Source organism: Chinchilla lanigera, unplaced genomic scaffold (assembly GCF_000276665.1).
Source record: "Chinchilla lanigera isolate Chin_1 unplaced genomic scaffold, ChiLan1.0 scaffold00003, whole genome shotgun sequence".
Lineage (NCBI taxonomy): Eukaryota > Metazoa > Chordata > Mammalia > Rodentia > Chinchillidae > Chinchilla > Chinchilla lanigera.
In genome coordinates, this window is record NW_004955404.1 from 11,641,102 (window position 1) to 11,660,064 (window position 18,963).

General features: G+C 38.1%; 1 protein-coding gene across 10 annotated transcripts in view; it reads left to right on the forward strand.

Annotated features, from left to right (window-relative positions):
* The window catches only part of Dock9 (dedicator of cytokinesis 9), a 218,672-nt gene that overhangs the window by 98,798 nt on the left and 100,911 nt on the right, over positions 1-18,963 (forward strand). For all 10 annotated transcript variants that reach the window (XM_013516091.1, XM_013516094.1, XM_013516099.1 and 7 more), the window contains exons 10-15: positions 5,512-5,586; positions 6,951-7,091; positions 7,784-7,984; positions 8,359-8,481; positions 11,987-12,069; positions 12,626-12,748. In XM_013516091.1, the coding sequence (XP_013371545.1) occupies positions 5,512-5,586; positions 6,951-7,091; positions 7,784-7,984; positions 8,359-8,481; positions 11,987-12,069; positions 12,626-12,748 (746 nt within the window). The remainder of the gene's footprint in view (positions 1-5,511; positions 5,587-6,950; positions 7,092-7,783; positions 7,985-8,358; positions 8,482-11,986; positions 12,070-12,625; positions 12,749-18,963) is intronic.

Consider the following 18,963-nt stretch of genomic DNA (forward strand, 5'->3'; position numbering starts at 1 on the left):
ATATTAGGGGACATGCTGTGTCTACCCTAAAACTTGTCCTTTTCCTTCTATTGTAGTGTGGAACTAAACAGTTACTGTTATAAATATACAGATATACAGTACCAGCCTTAAGTATATGGCCTAGTTAATTGCTTTCTTCCCTAGATAGAGAATAACAATCAGGTTGTAACCCCCATTCCTAATTATTCCATAATTTTTTTTCCTCTGGGTACATTTATCTTAGATCACATTGGGACATATAGATCACCTTTTTATATAAAAATGATGCAGAGAAAACCTTTGCATTTATCTCCATTTTTGAGCTTCTTTTGTATCCAGAGAACGATAACTCACTCTTTAGTCTCTCCATGTGGTTCTAAAAGAGACGCAGTTTCTTGTCAACCCAAAATTGCATCCCCTGTTTCCTTCTAAATCCTTTTAAAGTGAATGAACTTACCTTTCTAGGCAGATCCGTCACAGTTAAATACAGGATAAAGCTTGGTGTCTCAACCTTTAAGTCTCATTGAGGTTGGGCAAGGTTCACAGGGTCAAGTTCAGCAGAACCTGTCAGAACTCAAAACAGTTTCACAGACACTTTTTCTAATTTTTTTAAAACGGACTCTGTAACAAAGGTTTCTTTCCATGTGTTTCAATCCAGAAAACAATGTCCTTGTGTTATGATACAAAGAAATAGACTATGGTATGTTTGTCAGAGCACCTGGCATTCCACATCTGGGCCTCTGTTTTCTGTAATGCTTTGTCCTAGCTTTGTGACGTGGAATGAGATGATGGTCTTGGTGAGTTAGGTATCTTAGAAGTAAAGGAAACAAGTCATGATAGTCCTTCAAATTAAGAAGTATATATTCTGGTCTCAAAATACTTTTATAGGCCTTCCTATTTTAACTCATTCTACTTATTAAATGAGCTAACAGCATATTTTTTCTGATAACTCACGCTCAAAATAAGATGCTATTGGCCATAATTTTGACTTTAGATTGCTTTATTGATTGACCAGTAAACTTGGGACCAGAGTATGCTATTTCTAGAAATTTTTGAATGTTTGATCTATAAGTGCTTGTTAAGAGGAAAAACATGAGTAGGGCATGTCATTTATGACTGAATGTAGAGTTAATGAATAAGACAGGAGAATAGCCTGTTTTAGCTGAATACTCTACTTTGACTTCTAAGCAAGTGCCAGTTTCTGCTGTTGTCCTTCTCTGTCTTTTTTTTCCCCATTCTCCTCTCTGCTGAACCCGGATTAGCAAATGGGCCATGAACAGGGTTATTGCAACAGGGTGTTTGGGAAAACCCAGGCAGTTCTTCCTACAGCCACAATATAGACTGACCACAAGTTATTTTAAGAACATGCCTGGTTTCTCTCACTTTGAAAAGTGCTCAGCTACATAATCTTTGAGATAATAATTTTTTACAGCTATATTTTGTGAACTCTTAGATTGTGAAAGTATCTATTATGTGTTTATTTTACTATCTTTTGTAAAATTTATAATTAAAAGTAAAAAATTATTTTTAAAATTGTCCTTGCTATAATAAGTAAAAACACCCAAAATGGTATAGAGAAATTAATTTTACCCTGCATCCTCTATTCCTGAGAATACATGGTTAACCTGTTGTGGTTCTTCTTTCACCAGTGATCAATTACATTACTATTTTTTTGTATTGTCACCAGAGAGAAAAATGGTGTTTTACTGTGCTGTGATTTATATGTTGCTGCATACTAGTGATACTTTTCATGCTTCCATATATTTATTTGTTACTTCACTTTCTTCCTGTCTGACTTGCCTGTTCATTTTCTTCTCTCCTTCCACCTCTCCCTGCTCCTCCTTCTCCTTTTCCTCATCTCCTTTACTGTTCTGTCCTCTTTCTTCTTTCTTTTCCTCTTCATTTTTTTCTCCTTTTATAATGTTTCATACTTTCATGACAGGGCTATAACTCGTATGTCTTGCTGTTGTGCAGCTCTGACTGCATGACTATCCTATCAGGTGACATGGGACAGTACCATCAGATGGTATAAGCTGCCTGACAGAACAGTCCTGCATGTACCACTGATGGTTCAAGCCAGTGGGACCATGTTCCGAGTCTAGCCCACTGATGGCTAACCTTTTAGAACTTCCAGTGATACAAACAACCCACTGTGGCATGTGTGCCATAGGTTTGTTACCACTGAGATGGACTCTAAAGGCAGACAAGTTAGGCTTCTATTTAATGCTGTGAGTCTTTGGGCAAAGTGTTTAGCTTTGTTCTCTTTTAATAAACAAGGCTGATAGCAGTACTATTTGCCTTTTAATTTATATAATTGCATAAAATTTGAGGGTGTTTTTATTGTTGTTCTTTTGTGGGGATTAAACTACATTGCTAAACAAGTGCCGCAACACTGAACTATATCCCTAACCCTAGGTTGTATAAAGTTCGAATGACCACTTAGGATAATATCTAGCATGTACACGTTAGCTATATCCAATAAATGTCAGCTTTCATTATTATTACTTTTCTAGGTCTTTATTATTCCCTGGCATTAGGTGAAGCAGTGCCCTTACTAAGCCATATTTTCTTACTTCCTAGATTTTAGCTGTAATTCCTTCAGCCATTATTGGGCTTCCCCTTAGTTTAATGCATGATTCTAGGTCTGCGAAGGTATAGGAGGAAATTTCAGAAGCTGGATTTGCTTTTTATCTAACTCATGGCAGAGCTACCTATATAAGGTAGGCTGTAGCTTTTAGGTTATTATTTCATCTAATGTCCCTTCTTTCACATTAAACAGGACCTTTCTGATGAAGAATATATTTTTTTGGATATTAGTGGTAACAGTCAGAATGCTTTGTTTTTATTTTGCCTGCTATTTTTGTTCTTTTGTTTTTTCCACATGTTTATATCCTTACTGATCTTCTAGGTAGAAGGAACTCATACAGTTTTTCTTGCTTTATTTCTCATCTCCTGGCACAGTGAACTTGAGACAACAAGTTTCTTTCAGAAATGCACAGGAATTGTATCTACATTAAGAACCCATTGCTCTACATTGGTGTCTGAGATCACAGTCTTTGCTTTGTTGAAGGACTCAAGCCAATAATTCAGAAGGAGACTATGTTGTTGATGGTGGTGGCTTGCAGCACCTAGTACCGATGGTTTTGTTAGGAAACATTATAAGCAGTACACAATGTAAAGCAAATTCTTTGTATTCAGTAAAGTAGAGTCTGTTTGATAAGTTCTAGTATTTTTGATGTGAAAAGTTAGGAAATGGGATAGGCAGTCTGGAGTGAAATGAACACTCCCTCATTTTCCATATGGAGAGAGCCTGCCTCAGCCATTGGCACATGTTTTACCCTGAAAGCATGAACAGAAGCTTTGCCACTTAACCTCCAGAAGCCTTCAAGCTCTCGTAGTATTAAGATCAATTTCATTAGGACAGGAGGCTTGAGCCATCATTTTGTTCAACATTTATGCTCAAAAATGAAAGTGGAGACCAGAGTGGCTAAGTACTTTGCACAGCTTGTTAACAGCTGAACTAAAATTAGGAGCCTCTTTCTTTGTATTCAAGTGGTCATCTCATTCAGACACAGACAGTTGGTTAAATATAGTCATAGGACCTTGCTGAGAACCTATTGTAACAACTTCAAGGCTGTCACGATTAGAGATGTAGTAACAGACTTCATTCAGCCACCAACAGAGAGGACCTAGCACCTTCTGCACCATGACTGTCATTACCCCATTTTCAAGTGTTGATATGTAATCTCAAGTGTTGAGCTTATCCTTGGCGAAAATAACAGATGAAAGCTTAACTATGGAGATCGAGAGTAACAGTGCTGCGATTGCCAAGAAAAGTAAGATACATATGTAGAGGGACCAGATATGGTAAATAATGAGGTCAGAGATGACTTCTATGTTGTGAATGCCTTAGAAGCCTCTTCTCTTTTTTTCCTGTGTCCCACATCCAGCCTCCATCCCTGCACCATACGTCTCTCTCTCAGTGGTTTCTTTTCTGTCCATCCCTTCAGTTTTGGATCCCTCTTATTCTGTACTCAGACTCACCTTCATACTCTTTCCAGAAAATCTCATCCACTCCCAAGGCTTCCCTTCATGCGATGGTCTTTGAGTCCCTGTCTCCAGCCTTCTTCTCTGCATAGTTCTCAAGCCCCACACCTTTAACCATCTCCTGAATATTTTCATTTGGAAATTGCAGAAACAACCTCATACTTCACCTTGTATATCATCTTTCCTTGAACTTTGCTCTTTACCTGAATTATCTATCAGAGTTGATGGAGTCACTGTTCAGCAAGCGCCTCAAGATAGAAAACTGGGAGGTATTGTGGGCCCTGCTATGAGACTGGGTGACTGTTGTGGAACCCAAGAAATGTTCTTTGGGCCTCTTAGTCATTCTCTATCTAATCCAGTGCTTCAACCCTAACCAGGTGATGCTTCTAAAATGCAGAAGTCATTATTTTACTTTATTTTGCTTAAACTATTAATGAATGTTTTAAATTCTGAATGAAATCACCAGTCCTTAGCATATAAATGCCAGGCTCATATCTAGCTTTTTCCCATCAAAATGTACCATCCAGTTGTAATGAGTGACTTGATCATTGCTTCAGAGTGACTTGTCCCTCTGCACCTGCTGCTCTGCTCCTAGTGTGTGCTTCTTTTTGTGTGCTTCTTTTTTTCCTCATCAAAAGTGCTTGTCCTTCAGGAGAGGCTTTCCTCTGTCAGGTCTTTTCCAGTTGCTACCCCTTAGTCCAGGTGAGCGCCCACTATTCTTTATACTTTGTCTTATTATCTGTGTATCCACTTCCTCTCCAGCTGGCATTCCTTGGGGTTAGTCACTTTTTTCATTCATGTGCCACTGCCTGACACATAGCAGGTGCTCATTTAATATTCTTTGGATGAGTCAGCCTTTTACTGTTTTTCAAGATCTATCCTAATCCTTTCCCCAGTCATTCAAAATGTTCTGCTTTCTCTTTCTCTTCTTGTACCCCAGTCTTGACCCTGTTCAGTCCTTCCTGTTATCTGGGCTCATTTCCATCCTCAGTGTCTGTTCGTGTGTGTGTGTGTGTGTGTGTGTGTGTGTGTGTGTGTGTGTGTGTGTGTGTGTCCTTTCCAGTCAACCAAGAAAGTTCATATTATCCTCCTTCTGGCTCTCTGGGTTTCATCACTAAGCAGTGCAGGCTGACCTTGAACTCACTTGGTAGCCCAGTCTGTCCTCAATCTGGCAGCAATCCTCCTGCCTCAGCCTCCCAAGTGTTGGGATTACAGGCGTACACCACCACACCCGCCTTTTTGGTTTTTGATTTACAGTTGGTCATCAGTCCCATAAGGTCAAGGATCACATGTGAACTTGTTCTGTCCCTTCATATGCTGCATATCCTATCGTACATTCCTGTTTTTTGAAACGCAACTGCCTCAGCGATGAGGCAGGGATGTCTAATAGCCTGGATCTTTGAAATGGGGCAGCTTTCAGATATAGCTGTGCAGTTCTGTGTTAAGAATTTTATTAAGTGTCACTTTTATTTATCTTCTTATCAGAGTACCAGAGAAGCGGAAATCAAACTGAAAAGTGAAAGCAGAGTTAAACTTTTTTACTTGGACCCAGATGCCCAGGTAAGAACTATTTTAATATTTCAAATGCAAACTTAAGTGGATGAGGAAGAGATCTTTGGTATTTGTTTATTTTAGATTGACAAGCAGTGTAATAGTATAAAATAGTTGAGGAAAAATAAAAACAACCTATGTTTTACTTGCCATACCATTTATTGTATTTGATATTCAGTGGATTGTTGAATATTGAGAAAGATTTAGCCAATGACATTCACAAAAATCATGTAATTTACCCATTAAAATAGCCGTAGAAAGTAGCAGATATCATTGCAGACACCGAGGAGGCAGTGGTGATTTCTGACTAGCCCAGGATCAGTCCCAGACGTAAACTTGGTAGCGTGTGCAGCCCACATCCGTGTCCCAACAAAACCCCAGCCAGTGCAGCAAGGACCTTTGTGTCTGTGTGGAAGAGTGAGCTCCTCACAGAGTCGCCAAGAGGGAATGGAACGTCTGCTGTATTTCATCCTGAATATTCCTGCCTTCATTTGTGGGCTTTTAAAAAATAGGCCTTTTCTCCCATTTTACTGCAGTATGTATTTTTCTGTTTTTTCACAGGCCTCCTGACACACTGGCACAGACACACGATCTTACACACACACACCCCCACACACACACATGCATGCACACACACACATTTTTTTGTTTTAGGAAAGTTTTTTCTTATTCTAATATCATGTATATAACATAAAATTTACCGTTTTAATAATTTCTAAGGTTTAAGTTCTGTAGCATTAAATATATTTTCATTGTTGTATGCTATTAACACCATCCATTTCCAGAAATTTTTCATCTTTGCAAACTAAAATTTCATCAAGCAGTAATTTCCTATTCCACCTTTACCAGAAAACCCTGATTAGCTCTATTCTACTTTTGGTCTCTATGAATTTGCCTATTTTAGGAACCTCATAAAGGGGCTGAGAAGATTATTTGTTCTTTTGTGTCTTCTCTCACTGAACATAATGTTTTTAACATCCATCTATATTGTCAGAATTTCCTTTTTTATGACTGATTAATATTCCATTGTGTGTCTGTATACATATATGTGTATATGTATATTTATGCATCACATTTAATGTATTTATATACATCTATTCATGAACATATGGGTTACTCATTATCATAGATTTTAATAAGCACCCACTGAGTAGGAAATGTCATTGTTTGACTACCATTATAAGCTATAGGTAACAGTTACAAACTATATGAACTTACTCTAAAATAGTAATATTATTGTGAATAAATTAGTATATATAGTATTTCTATATTTTAGGCAGTTTTTCTGGGTACATGGCATGGGATTTTGATGGGATTTTTATGATGGGATTTTGAAAAAGGAACATAATATATATTTACCTTTCCTTTTGAAGAAGCTTGACTTCTCATCAGCTGAGCCAGAAGTAAAGCCATTTGAAGAGAAGTTTGGAAAAAGGATCCTCGTCAAGTGCAATGACTTGTCTTTCAATTTGCAATGCTGTGTTGCTGAAAATGAGGAAGGACCCACTACAAATGTAATTTTCCTCTTTAAAGATTTTTTTTTTCATGATCAAGGGTCCCAGATGTGAAGGTCACTCCTTCACAATGCAGTCTGGATTTGAAATCCTACTTCCTTGTACTAAAGACGCGCAAGGTTTAGATTAGGATATTTATGAAGGTTCTTCAGCCTTCTGCGACAGGATGTTTCAGAATGTTTGTGATGGTTAGGGAAGGTAAGTTTTTGCTCAGGGCTCCAGGGGATGGATTTTATCCTAGATCAGTGGTAGTGAACCTGATAGAGCTTTCAGTGATAACAAACATCTCCCTATGGCACATGAGCCATAGGTTTGCCACCGCTGTCTCAGATGCTCAAGGAAGAGCCACAATCTGTTTTCTGTGGCGCATATGTCAAGTACCAAAGCACGTAAAGAAAAATAGTTGTTTTATTTTAAAAAAAATTTTATAACTTAATTCTCTATGTGATAAAAGACAAAACTATTTACCTCTAGTAGTAATTTTGGTAGAAGTCATAAATAGGTCTCTATCATTTCTTTCTTTTTTTCTTCTTAGTGCTCGGAATCGAACTCAGGACCTTGCGCTTGCCAGGCAGGCGCTGTACCACTGAGCTACATCCCTGGCCCCCGTATCATTATTTCTTCATGATATTAGCATGTTTTTCCCCAGCTTTTTGAGCCAGTGATGATCTAGATCTTTCTGTTTTATTCAGGTAGAGCCTTTCTTTGTTACTCTGTCCTTATTTGACATAAAATACAACCGAAAGATTTCTGCTGATTTCCATGTGGACCTGAATCACTTCTCAGTACGGCAGATGCTGGCTCCCACGTCCCCAGCTCTGATGAATGGTGGCCAGAGCCCACCTGCCCTTCAGGATGTCCTTCATGCAGCCGCTATGCAGTATCCAAAGCAGGTAAGAACCGGGACACAGCACATGTACTGCTCAGACTTAGTTTCCACATGCTATGGAAATACATTATAAACACTAGAATGAGACCTTGTAATGCACAAGTGGGACAGTTTAGAGAGTTAGTTATGTGGAGAGTATATGTAATTAGGAAAAGCAAACTGAGGGTCAAGTGGTTTTGACTTCCCATTACTTCTTCTAAGCCCTGTTCATGTCGCCTGTCCCACCAAATAGACTTTTTGAGCAGATGGTGAACTGTTGCTCAGCTCATCAGTTTGGCATTGAGCTCTCACAAGTTGTACTGTGTCTCTGTTTTAATGGGAATGGGATTTGTTTAATGCATCTGTGAATTCTACTAACGGAGGAAAACTATCTCCTAGGGAATATTTTCAGTCACATGTCCACATCCAGATATATTTCTTGTGGCCAGAATTGAAAAAGTCCTTCAGGGGAGCATCACACATTGTGCTGAGCCATATATGAAAAGTTCAGACTCTTCTAAGGTATGAATGACTTTTAATGCTTTGTGATAATGAAAGACAGTCTGGAAAAAAATGACTGTGTCAAAATATAAATGCTTAATGAATTCAAAGGTAAGCCATCCATATTTATGCCTACACATGTAGAATACTTAACATATATATATTTATTCTCTGTTTAACATTATGGGGTCACAGAGGGCCGGAGTAACTGGGAATTGAATCCAGAACTTTGCACATGCTAAGCTTCTACACTGCCACTTAGCCACAACCCCTCAGTCTCTATGTGTCTAACTTTTAATGAATGTCAACCCACATGTAAATGAAGTATATTATTTCCCTAGACTGTTCTGACATTGTAAATAGTTTGCAAAGGAATTACTAGTTTGATAGTAAACTTTCTGTCAAAAGGGACAGATAGCTAGATAGAGCTCATTCTGCTTGTTGTGTCTCTTGGGATCTGGTATTTTGGTTCATTTACATTTACACACGAGATGAGAGTTTGGAGATGCCCTTGGTTCAGAGGGTCTGGCCAGAGGTATCAGTGGTTCAGGTCCGTTTGTTTTTGGTTGGAGAGGGGTGGGGTCATGGTGGCAAAGGTACCATGGACTTAGGGAAACAGACAAAATGTATATTTGCTGTATTTCCAAAGTAATGTTTGAATATATTTGCTATATTTTTAAAGTGGCCATAGAATAAAAAGTAAAATATAATTTTTAAATATTAGAAATCATGTAGTCTAAGACTTCTTTCATTCTTCATAAAACTGAGACCTACAAAGCCCTAGTTACCTGCCCAGTGTCCCACAGAGAGTGTCCAAAGGGCACTTGGCTATCACTTTCTAGCACATTATGCCACCTGGTTTGAGTAAGCTACTGAGTGCTACTGTCCTTGCCAGTTTTATATTTTTAGGGTTTTTTAAAAAGTGTTTTATGTGGTCATCTGAAAGATGGCTTGGATACACTGATAAGGATAACCACAGGAATGGGTATGCCAGAGACTCTAACTGAGGTTTACTGAGTTGATTCAGAGGTTTTTTTCCTTCCCTGCTACCCCCCATACAGCACAGGTGCATTCATAGAGATGCAGGCTGGTCAGTAAGGTTCTGGGAATCATAAGACCTGGGTACAGGAAGCCTAACTTGCCCCCGTACTTTATACAAATCACATCGCCTCACTAGCCCCTATATCAGTCGTGGCAAACCTATGGCATGCGTGTTGTATTTCTTTTAAGACAAAAGATGTTAATGTATGAGTTGTTTTACCTAAACTAAAAGCTCAGTGTTCAGGTTTAATTCCAATGTTGACACCTTGTGATAAATAAGTGGGTTTAGGGTTGCAGTTTGGACACTTGTCTTTAAAAGGCTTACCGTCACTGCCCTAGGTATTCCATATATTGCTGCAAGATAAAGATCAAATAGTTAATGTATGAGATGATGTTATCGTTACCATGAATCTCAGAGAGCATATAAGACATCATTATTTATGATGGCTTGAGTCAACTAAAAGTCCACTTACCAGGCCTGTTGCTTCACATACTGAAGGCTAATAAAGCTGAATAAAGCCTCATCCCTAGAGAGCTCTTTTACTTTTTAAAGCCAAGTCTGTACAACCTTCAATAAGGAGCTCTTTTAGTTCTTTTGTGTTTTGATTAATAACCAGTGAAGGTCCTAGATGAGATCTATTCCTCAACCATGTCTACAACACACTTATAAGACCATACATGCCACTGTTGTTACTTTTGCCACGCAAATGATTGAAATTCACCAGCTCATACAGTGCAAAACTTACATATCACTGTGGACTAAACTGCTGTGCTCGAGTGTCCATTGACTATCAGGGGAAGTCTGCTTTCTTTCATTGTTTATGGAGCATAAAGCTCTTCCATGTGTGCATTGTCAGTGCTTTCATTTATTTTCACCTGCACAGCACTATGGTAGGAATTAAGACTTAGTCATCTCATGTCAGCATAGTAGTTTTAGTGGAGAAATTATTTTGTTCTATCAGAATTGTCTCTTCATGTTTTCCAGGATGATCTAGAATGTCACGTGGAGTGAGTTTCATTTTCATTTTACAGGAAACTTATGAAAAGCCCCATAAATATCTGTTTTAAATAGATTTTTAAGAAGGGGAGCTCTTTTTCTTTAGGTCTGAGAGCTCAGTCCTCATTTTCAGGAAAGTGTAAAATTTATCAAAACTTTAAGTTCTAGCTTCAAATTTTATGCAAGTATTGCATTTTACTGCACAACATATTCATTATTGTTATAATCTAAAAATCTAGAAACTGAAAACATTTGAATAAACTGACCGTCTGGAAAGATTCAGCTGATACCCTAGGCCCCACTGAATTACCCAGGCAGGGGTGAACATACACTAGTAAGAGAAAACAGCAATACTAGATGACTTTCTGGCATCTGTTTCAACCAAAATGTATTTTCCAGTTCACTCTTAAAGCAGCATTTCTCACAGCATGATTGTAAGAGGATCAAAAACTTTTGCAAGTATATGGGATCAGGAAAAGTATTACCTAGCCCTTCACTTTTCAGGTGAGAAAAGTAGAGCCCAGAGAGGTCTGTGTTCTGCACACACAGCTGGGTTTAGTTTGGCTTAGAGACAGGTGGCTCTGTGGGTCTCCGAAGTCCCACACCTGCTGGTGCATTTCTCACCCTGGGTGATTCAGCAGCTCACTGAAGGACGGTTGAGGCAGGCCCCAAGAGGCTGCATTTCTGACCATGATGCTGTCTTTGCAACATGGCAAAGCACAGAATTGATTTGACTTTGATGTAATCAGGTAACTTACCACTCTCTGAATCAATCAAGCTAACTGGGTAATATCATAGTACAAGCAAATTTGAAGAAATTAGGTGTCATCTGCTTTAGTAATAGAGGCATAGTTGGTTAGTAATAGACCTGCCGTACGTACATGTTTTTTGGCCAAAAGCAAATATACTTTCTTGTGTACTAATCAGTCAACTTACTCCAAAAATTGATGATTAGAAAGCAGCAAATTACAGCAATTGAACACGCTGAAGTCAATACCTATGTCTTAATGATAAATATCCTCTCAAGCATGGGAATCTGTACAAACCAGTGCACATTAGGAATTGTGAAAGCTTAGTGTGTTCATTAATGTTCTCCTTTGAATTCTGGTAGTGTGATATGTTTTGGCCTGGATATCAAATATTAGAAGTTACTAATAACTCTGGGTTTATAATTAAAGTAGGTCTTAGTCAATAAGAAGTATAAATGTCCATTAAATAGCATGTTTGTTGCATTCATAGACTAAAGGCGTGTGTTTTAGAAGCAGTGCTCAGTCTATATTCTTTAAGATTCTCTATCAAAGAATACTTCAAATGAAGTCTGCACTGAATATGAATCCAGCCATGATCATTGCTGTAAGATATACTTTTCCATGCATATGACGCTGTGGTGAAAGCTGGTTGAATGAATGTGTAAGGATGACTCTTTAGATCTTAATTCACCTGTCTGGGGGATGCAGTTTTTCATGGCTATGTTCTGATGTCTTTTAGGTTGCTCAAAAGGTGCTGAAGAATGCCAAGCAGGCATGCCAAAGACTAGGACAGTATAGAATGCCATTTGCTTGGTCAGCAAGGTAAGGAGAATGTCTTTCATAATGTTAACATAGGTATAGATAGATGGATGGATGCGTGCATAGGTTAATAGGGTTATTCTGTTTGTTATCCAGAGTAAAAAAGGATTTGAATGTGTGAAATTGAAATAAACAATCCCTAAATCTGAAAATCATTTACCAGAGACATTGAGCATAAAGATGCTGGCCAGGGATCAGCCATCTAGCACTGGCAGGGTGGGCAGGTTTGTTACAGAGGGATGCTGGGTTCCAGAACATGGCTGTAGCTGGGAATGGGTGTTGACTCCACAGGGTCTGCAGTGGCCTCTGCCTATGGTTTTTACTTCCTAAGTGTATGTTGTTTCTAAGCACAAGCATATGTGCTAGAACTGCTTTCTGTATAAATTTAATTAGTTGAGTTCATCCTCATTAATATTTTCCCACATTTTTAGATAATGAGATTTCTGTTGGCTACTGCCAAAGGAGTAATAATTCATCTGTGCATGGAAACCAGAGTTAAATAATGGATTTGTTTGGTCTTTTGAAAACTCAGTTTAAAAATATTTCTTTGCTATTTCAGGACATTGTTTAAGGATACAGCTGGAAACCTTGACAAAAATGCCAGATTTTCTGCTGTCTACAGGCAAGACAGCAATAAACTATCAAATGATGACATGCTCAAATTACTTGCAGACTTTCGGAAGTGAGTTTCAAGGTCTTACTTGTTTCCATTCCTGAGAAATACAGGGTAGGGATAGAATGGGACAGGGTAGCAGTCATATAACTGTTCAATTCACTTGTCATAGGGGATGGAGGGGTGAACTCTGAACATTTCCTCAAGTCCTAAGGAAAGAAGAAAGGGTTCACAATCAGCAGAGTAACCTGGTTGATTTGAGTTCTGTATCAGATGTTTTGGGTAGTGCTGTGAGGGGTGGGTCATGGACAGAGATGTGTCTAGGGAGTAAGGAGACAGTTGAGGGAGTTCTGTTAAGAAATGAGACAGCATGAGGCAAAGGCCCTGCAAGAAAAAACAGTAATACACAATGTACTAACCATTATTACTCTATTATCTTGTTTTGAAATTTTAATTTTTTTTCTCTTTAAAATAAAAGTGTTTAAAAAAAAAAAAAGGAAACAGGAAGCATGGGGCTAGTTCAAATTACAGCAGATAGGTACAGATCTGAGTGTGGCTTCCTGATTGGATGGTAGGGTGGAAGAAGGGAGATATGGGTAGTTATTGAAGGTAAACAATTTATAAGTTTTTGACGAGAGATAAATTGACCATTCCTGACTGTCTCTGCCTAAATGTCCTTCTTATAGAAATATAAGTCATACTAATAGTCATACTGGATCAGGGCCAACCAAAGTGACTTCATCTAACTGATTACATCTTCTTGTAGGTATTGAGGGTTAGGATTTCACCCGCTCTTTTTGATGAACACATTTCAGTCTATAACAGCAAGGCAGAGAGATGAAGCAATGCTTGAGCATCTCACGCAGCTGGTAGTGGGTAGAAATCTGTATGGTCTGAGGGTCTGTGCTTTTAACCACTGTGCACTATTACAGCTCCTTCCTAATGAGTTCATGTCTTGGTTACTTTTCTCTCTCATAGCTGAGAAAAAATACTCAACACTCAAAATTAAGGAAGGAAAGGTTTATTTAGCTCACAGTTTGTGGAGGTTTCAGTCCGTACTTGGCTGGCTCCAAGGCAGAGTGGCACATGGCAGAGGGTAACCATTCATGGCAGTGGAAAAGCAGCAGGAGGAAAATTAGAGGAGCAGAAAAGTCTCTTTCCCTCCCTTATATTGTATGCAAGCTGCCCGCCCCAAGGCAGGTGTAACACACCCATAATCCCAGCATTAGACCATGAATCAATCACAAACCCTAGAAGCCCACCCCATGACTGCATGAGGCTTTGAGGGGACATCTAGACACAAACCATAACTGCACTTCTGAACCTATGAGCCTGATCTCCTTTGCTGGAGAGATGGATTGTAGGGGCTATTTTTCTAAAACTAGATCTTAGGACTCTCAGAAAACAACATGAAAAGAATATCCAACCGCTGAGTATTGTTTTTTTCTGTGCCATCATCAGTGCTACTTTTTTAATTTGAAAACAAAAATAACATATCAGCTGACCTAAAAATCGGGAATAGCTATTTAGCTTTATTGAACTTCATTTTTGCCTTTTTTCTTCACTGGCAGAAGAGAAGAGATATGGATCGTAGAAATAGGCTTAATTACTTCCAGAGTCTATGAGGAGAAAAATGTAAAACTGTATTGAAAGGAATGAAAAAAGACTTTAAGAATACTATTTTGTGACAGTGAAGCTGATTATCAATTTGATTGGCTTGGGAGCTGCCCGCAGATTAGTAAACCACACTTCTGGGTGCGTCTGCGTAGGTCATGGAAACATGACGTTCATGGCTATCTCTAGTCCCTCACTACTACTTCTCTGCTTCCCACCTGCCATGTCCTTCTGCTATGTTTCTGTCCTAGAGCTAGCCAACCATGTACTGAATTCTCTGAAATCATGAATCAAATTAAATCTTTCCTCTTTAAGTTATGGGTGTCATGTATTTGGTCCAAGCAATGGGAAAACTGATTAACACATATGATACACCCCATCCATAGCCAGGAAAACTTCACATCTTAAAAACTATTCTCATCAAAGTATATGTGTGAATTTAACTCTCTTTCCACTTAAATCCCAGAAGATTTTTTCATTGAACTTGATAAGATGATCTTAAAATTAATATGGAAAGAAAGAGGGCCAAAAACAGCCAAGGCAGTTTCTAAATAAAAGAACCAAAATTTTAAGTCTTATCTGGCCAGATTAAAAAAATGAGAAAGAAGAATCTAAGCATATCCATGTCAGAAGGCATCTTTGGCCTTCAGTGATGTGGAGTCTCTTGTCAGAGTTTTTAAAAAGTAGAAAAGGGAGGAATCTTAGATGGAACAATCTTTTTTAAATGGATGAAGGATTCTCAAGATCTCTTTGATTATGTGATTGTACAGCTTTTTAATCTCTTGATCTTTTCCTTACTTGAGATTTTAAGTTAATAACCTTAACTTGCCATCTCTAAGGTAGTTTTCTTCCCTGTACCAATAAAATTTCCTAGTTCTGCAACAGGATTGTATATTAACTTGGTTGATTGTGAAGAACCTTTCCCCTGCTCACTTAGGTCCTTGAGGCAGGAATGAATGAAGGAGGTGAAAGATAGGCTCCTGGCTTAGCCTCTGTGGCTTCCTACACCATATAGGTCACCCCCCCAGTTGCTGACATCATTTGGCAGTAGTAATTCCTTGGACAGAACAGAGGGCTTGTTGAGAGAGTACACTTGGGTCTCTATGAATGTGCTACTATTCTTCAGAGACTAAAACAGCACTTACTTTTATTTTTAAATGGTAGAGGTTCTTACCTTTATAAATATATGATTATTATGGAAGTTTTGGGAAACACAGAAGAATAGGAGAAAGAAAAATGGCTTACATCTTTTATGCTAGCTATGTAACATTTCCCTGCATAATAACAAGTCTTTTCTGAAGGTGTTAAATATTTTTGTAAATCTCATTTTTAAAGCCTACTAATGAATATTATAATATTCCATGGAGCAGGTAGACCATAGATTAACTCTTTACCTCGTTTTTGGACCTTTAGCATGTTTCTGATTTTTAAGAACTACAAATATGAGCCACCCCATAGTTAAAAAAAATCTTTTCTTACTGATAGTGGGTAATATCTTAGACATAGTATATTGTCATAAAATAATAACTTTCATTTTTAACTTGAGTTCTAATAAATCTTCAGCCTTCTTTATAAATAACAATATAATACTTTGAAAAAAAGCCACATTTAGTTAAACATAATATCTCAATACCATGTAACTGTCATTTTTTGTTTGTTTGGAGTTTGTGTGTTGGTTGGTTTTAAGACAGGGTCTCGCTATGTAATTAAGGCTGGCCTTGGACTTACTATGTGCCCAAACTGGCCTCAAACCCATGCCAATCCTCCTATCTCTGGAGTGCTAGGATTGCAAGCATGCACCACTACACCTGGCTTATGTAGCTCTTAATAATCATGACATAAATCTATGTGAATTTATTCAGAAAGGTGAAATACTGTATTGTTAAGGAGGAAAAACTGTATTTATATGTCCTTTATTTTTAGAAGAAACTACTTTACATATTTCTTTTTGTATGCAAATAAAAAATGGATAGGCACATAGCTAGACAGAAAGATGGACAGGCATAAAAGTAGTTTGGTATATATCCATAAAAGTAGTTTGGTATATATCCATAAAAGGATATATACCAAAATATTAATCATGGACATCTCAGGGATGAGTTTCTGGGTGGTTTTCATTTTCTGCTTTATAGCATTCTGTTAATTTTTTAAAACTAATGTTTGCTGTTTTGTTTTTTGGTACCAGGAATCAAACTCAGGGCCTTGTGCTTGCCAGGCAGGCACTGTGCCACTGATCTATATCCCCAGCCCAGTGTTTACTTTTATGTTCAGGAAAAATAATGAAAACTTTCCTATGAGATAGAAGTTAGAGGCCTATTTCGGAAGTTTCTTATAGGTTGCTTACTTGAGGCTTCCCACAAGTAGAGGTCTTTGGGGGTAGCCCTGATCACAGACAAGAGAGTAAGACTTTACAGCCAAATGGTGAAAAGCACGACCTTCAATGGTTCAGAACACAGGGAAAGCTGTGTATGGACTCTCACATGACATTTCATGCCTGTACCCAGTAGAATGGATATATTGCTGAGAGTGTGTTCCATGCAATAGCACGAGGATTCGAGGAAACATGGGCATCTACTCCTTGTATTGTTCACAATACTGTGGTGTTAGGGAAGTAGATTTGTTTCTCTTTTTTAACCTTCATACTGCTTTTTTTTAATCGCCTCTATTTTTTCATAGCAGAGAATTTCCTATCAGTCACCTGAACACCAGCTTGAGTCCAAGAGCTATTATTTCTGCTGCTGTGACTTTACAATGTTTGAGAAAAATTTCCCCAAGCTGTCCTAGTGTTTCCAAAATTTCTGCCAAGCCTGATAAGCCATTCTTCCCTTTTACCGTGTAGTAATTACCTAGGGGCATGTCCCAGGTTTAGTAAGAAAGTGGTTCTGTCAGGCAGTAGTGCTGGTGTATATGTTACAAGAGGTACTTATATAAGAAGAGAGACTTGGTGTTTTACCTTAAGTTTGCTCACAGTGATACCTTTTTTAACTTTTGCAGGAAATCTGAAAGCATGAAGGCAAAATGTTTTCTATTTAAATACTTTCCTTTAAAATATGTCTTTTTACACACTACTACATTAGAAGTTTAGTAATAGGTAATATTAAGGTAATATTGTTTAGGTAGACTATTAAGGTCTTTGGGTATATATCTGTGTTTTATTTGTACGCTTATTTTGTTTGCATCCAGGTTTTACATTGTTGCTCCAGTTACACTGAACACAAGTGAGGTGGGGCCACTTGAGTTTCTTTAAGCACGTTGTGAATGTTGACTTCACCATGCTCTTCCCACTGACCAAATTCTGTCCCCTTCCTGCCCTGACAAACAACACATAAGTCACAAACATGTAGAACATACATGTTTCTCCTTTTTCATGTTTCAGAGCCCAGTCTGTAGCTCACTTTCATGCTGGGTGACCTGGGACCAGTTCTTTGGCTACACTGTCTGAGTCTCCTCCTCTTTTTAAGGGTGAATAGGAATGGTCCCTACCTCCTAGGACTGTGCTTGGGAATAAATGAAAAGATGCTGAAGAGTACCATTTACCACTTTGGAGTCTGCTGTCAGAATTTATTGCATCTCAATAGATATAGCTACTCTGCCTTCTAATAGAGGTTTATATTTACTCTATGAAAGTAATTATCATCATAGGCCGTAAGTAGTTGGCAGTGCCTACTAAGTTTTGAAGACTGGAATCATATTTATGTTCTACCCATGGTGCTGAGTATAGTGCACATTGTAACTTATCTGAAGCATTTGATAAATGCTTACTGGATTTTCTCGTAGACATAAGTTCAATGCTTTTTATTTAACCAAAAATATATCAAATTTCTTTCACTCATATTTAAGTTTCTTTTTTATGACACCAAAGGTTTTAAGAAATATCTCCTTTTAAAAAGTTTATGTTTGCCACCTATAGCAGACCCAAGCATACTTGTATTGCCAATTAATCTTTCTAATGGACCAATCTAGGCAGTAAAGAAAGCCCAGGCTGCAGACATACATGGGGAAGCACTCCAAGTGCAGAAACACAAGATGACTGCTAGTTTGTACTGTTCCCCTTCCTTCTGTGGAAGTTGAGTCAGCAGGAATGTGTGGGTAGTAGGAGAAGAAAAATACTCTGAAGGAACATTTGAGCCTCCTAGGTTCCCATACCCAGTAGTGTTTGGATGCCAGACATTGTTACATTTCCCTGATTGATGGAAGAGAAAACTGGTATTATGTCAAGTATTATTTTGTAAACTTTGCATAAAATATATGTAGTTTTTAGCATTAGAAGCAAAAAACCCAAGTCTGACCCCAATAATGAGAGAATTTACTGTGTGTAACACACAGACAGATGCACATACTACCACTTTGGAAATGCATATTTAAAAAAAGGCAGTTGAATTTTCTTGTGTGTGAGGTTTTGATTTCTAGTAAGTGAGATCCAACAGAAACCCTAAACTTATGGAGTAGATTTAAGATTATGTTTTTAAAAACTTAAAGATGGTAAGCTAGCTGTCACAAAGCCCCTATACTATAGAACTAAGCTCAAGTCTCTGCTCGGAATGCCTTGTAGAAGCAGCAACTAGAAAGAAAAAGCTCTCAGCAGAGAGAAGAAAAGAGTAAGAAATAAATATAGTTAGACTCATAAATCCATATGCATTGTAGAAAGTTTTCCAACAAAGATTGTTTAA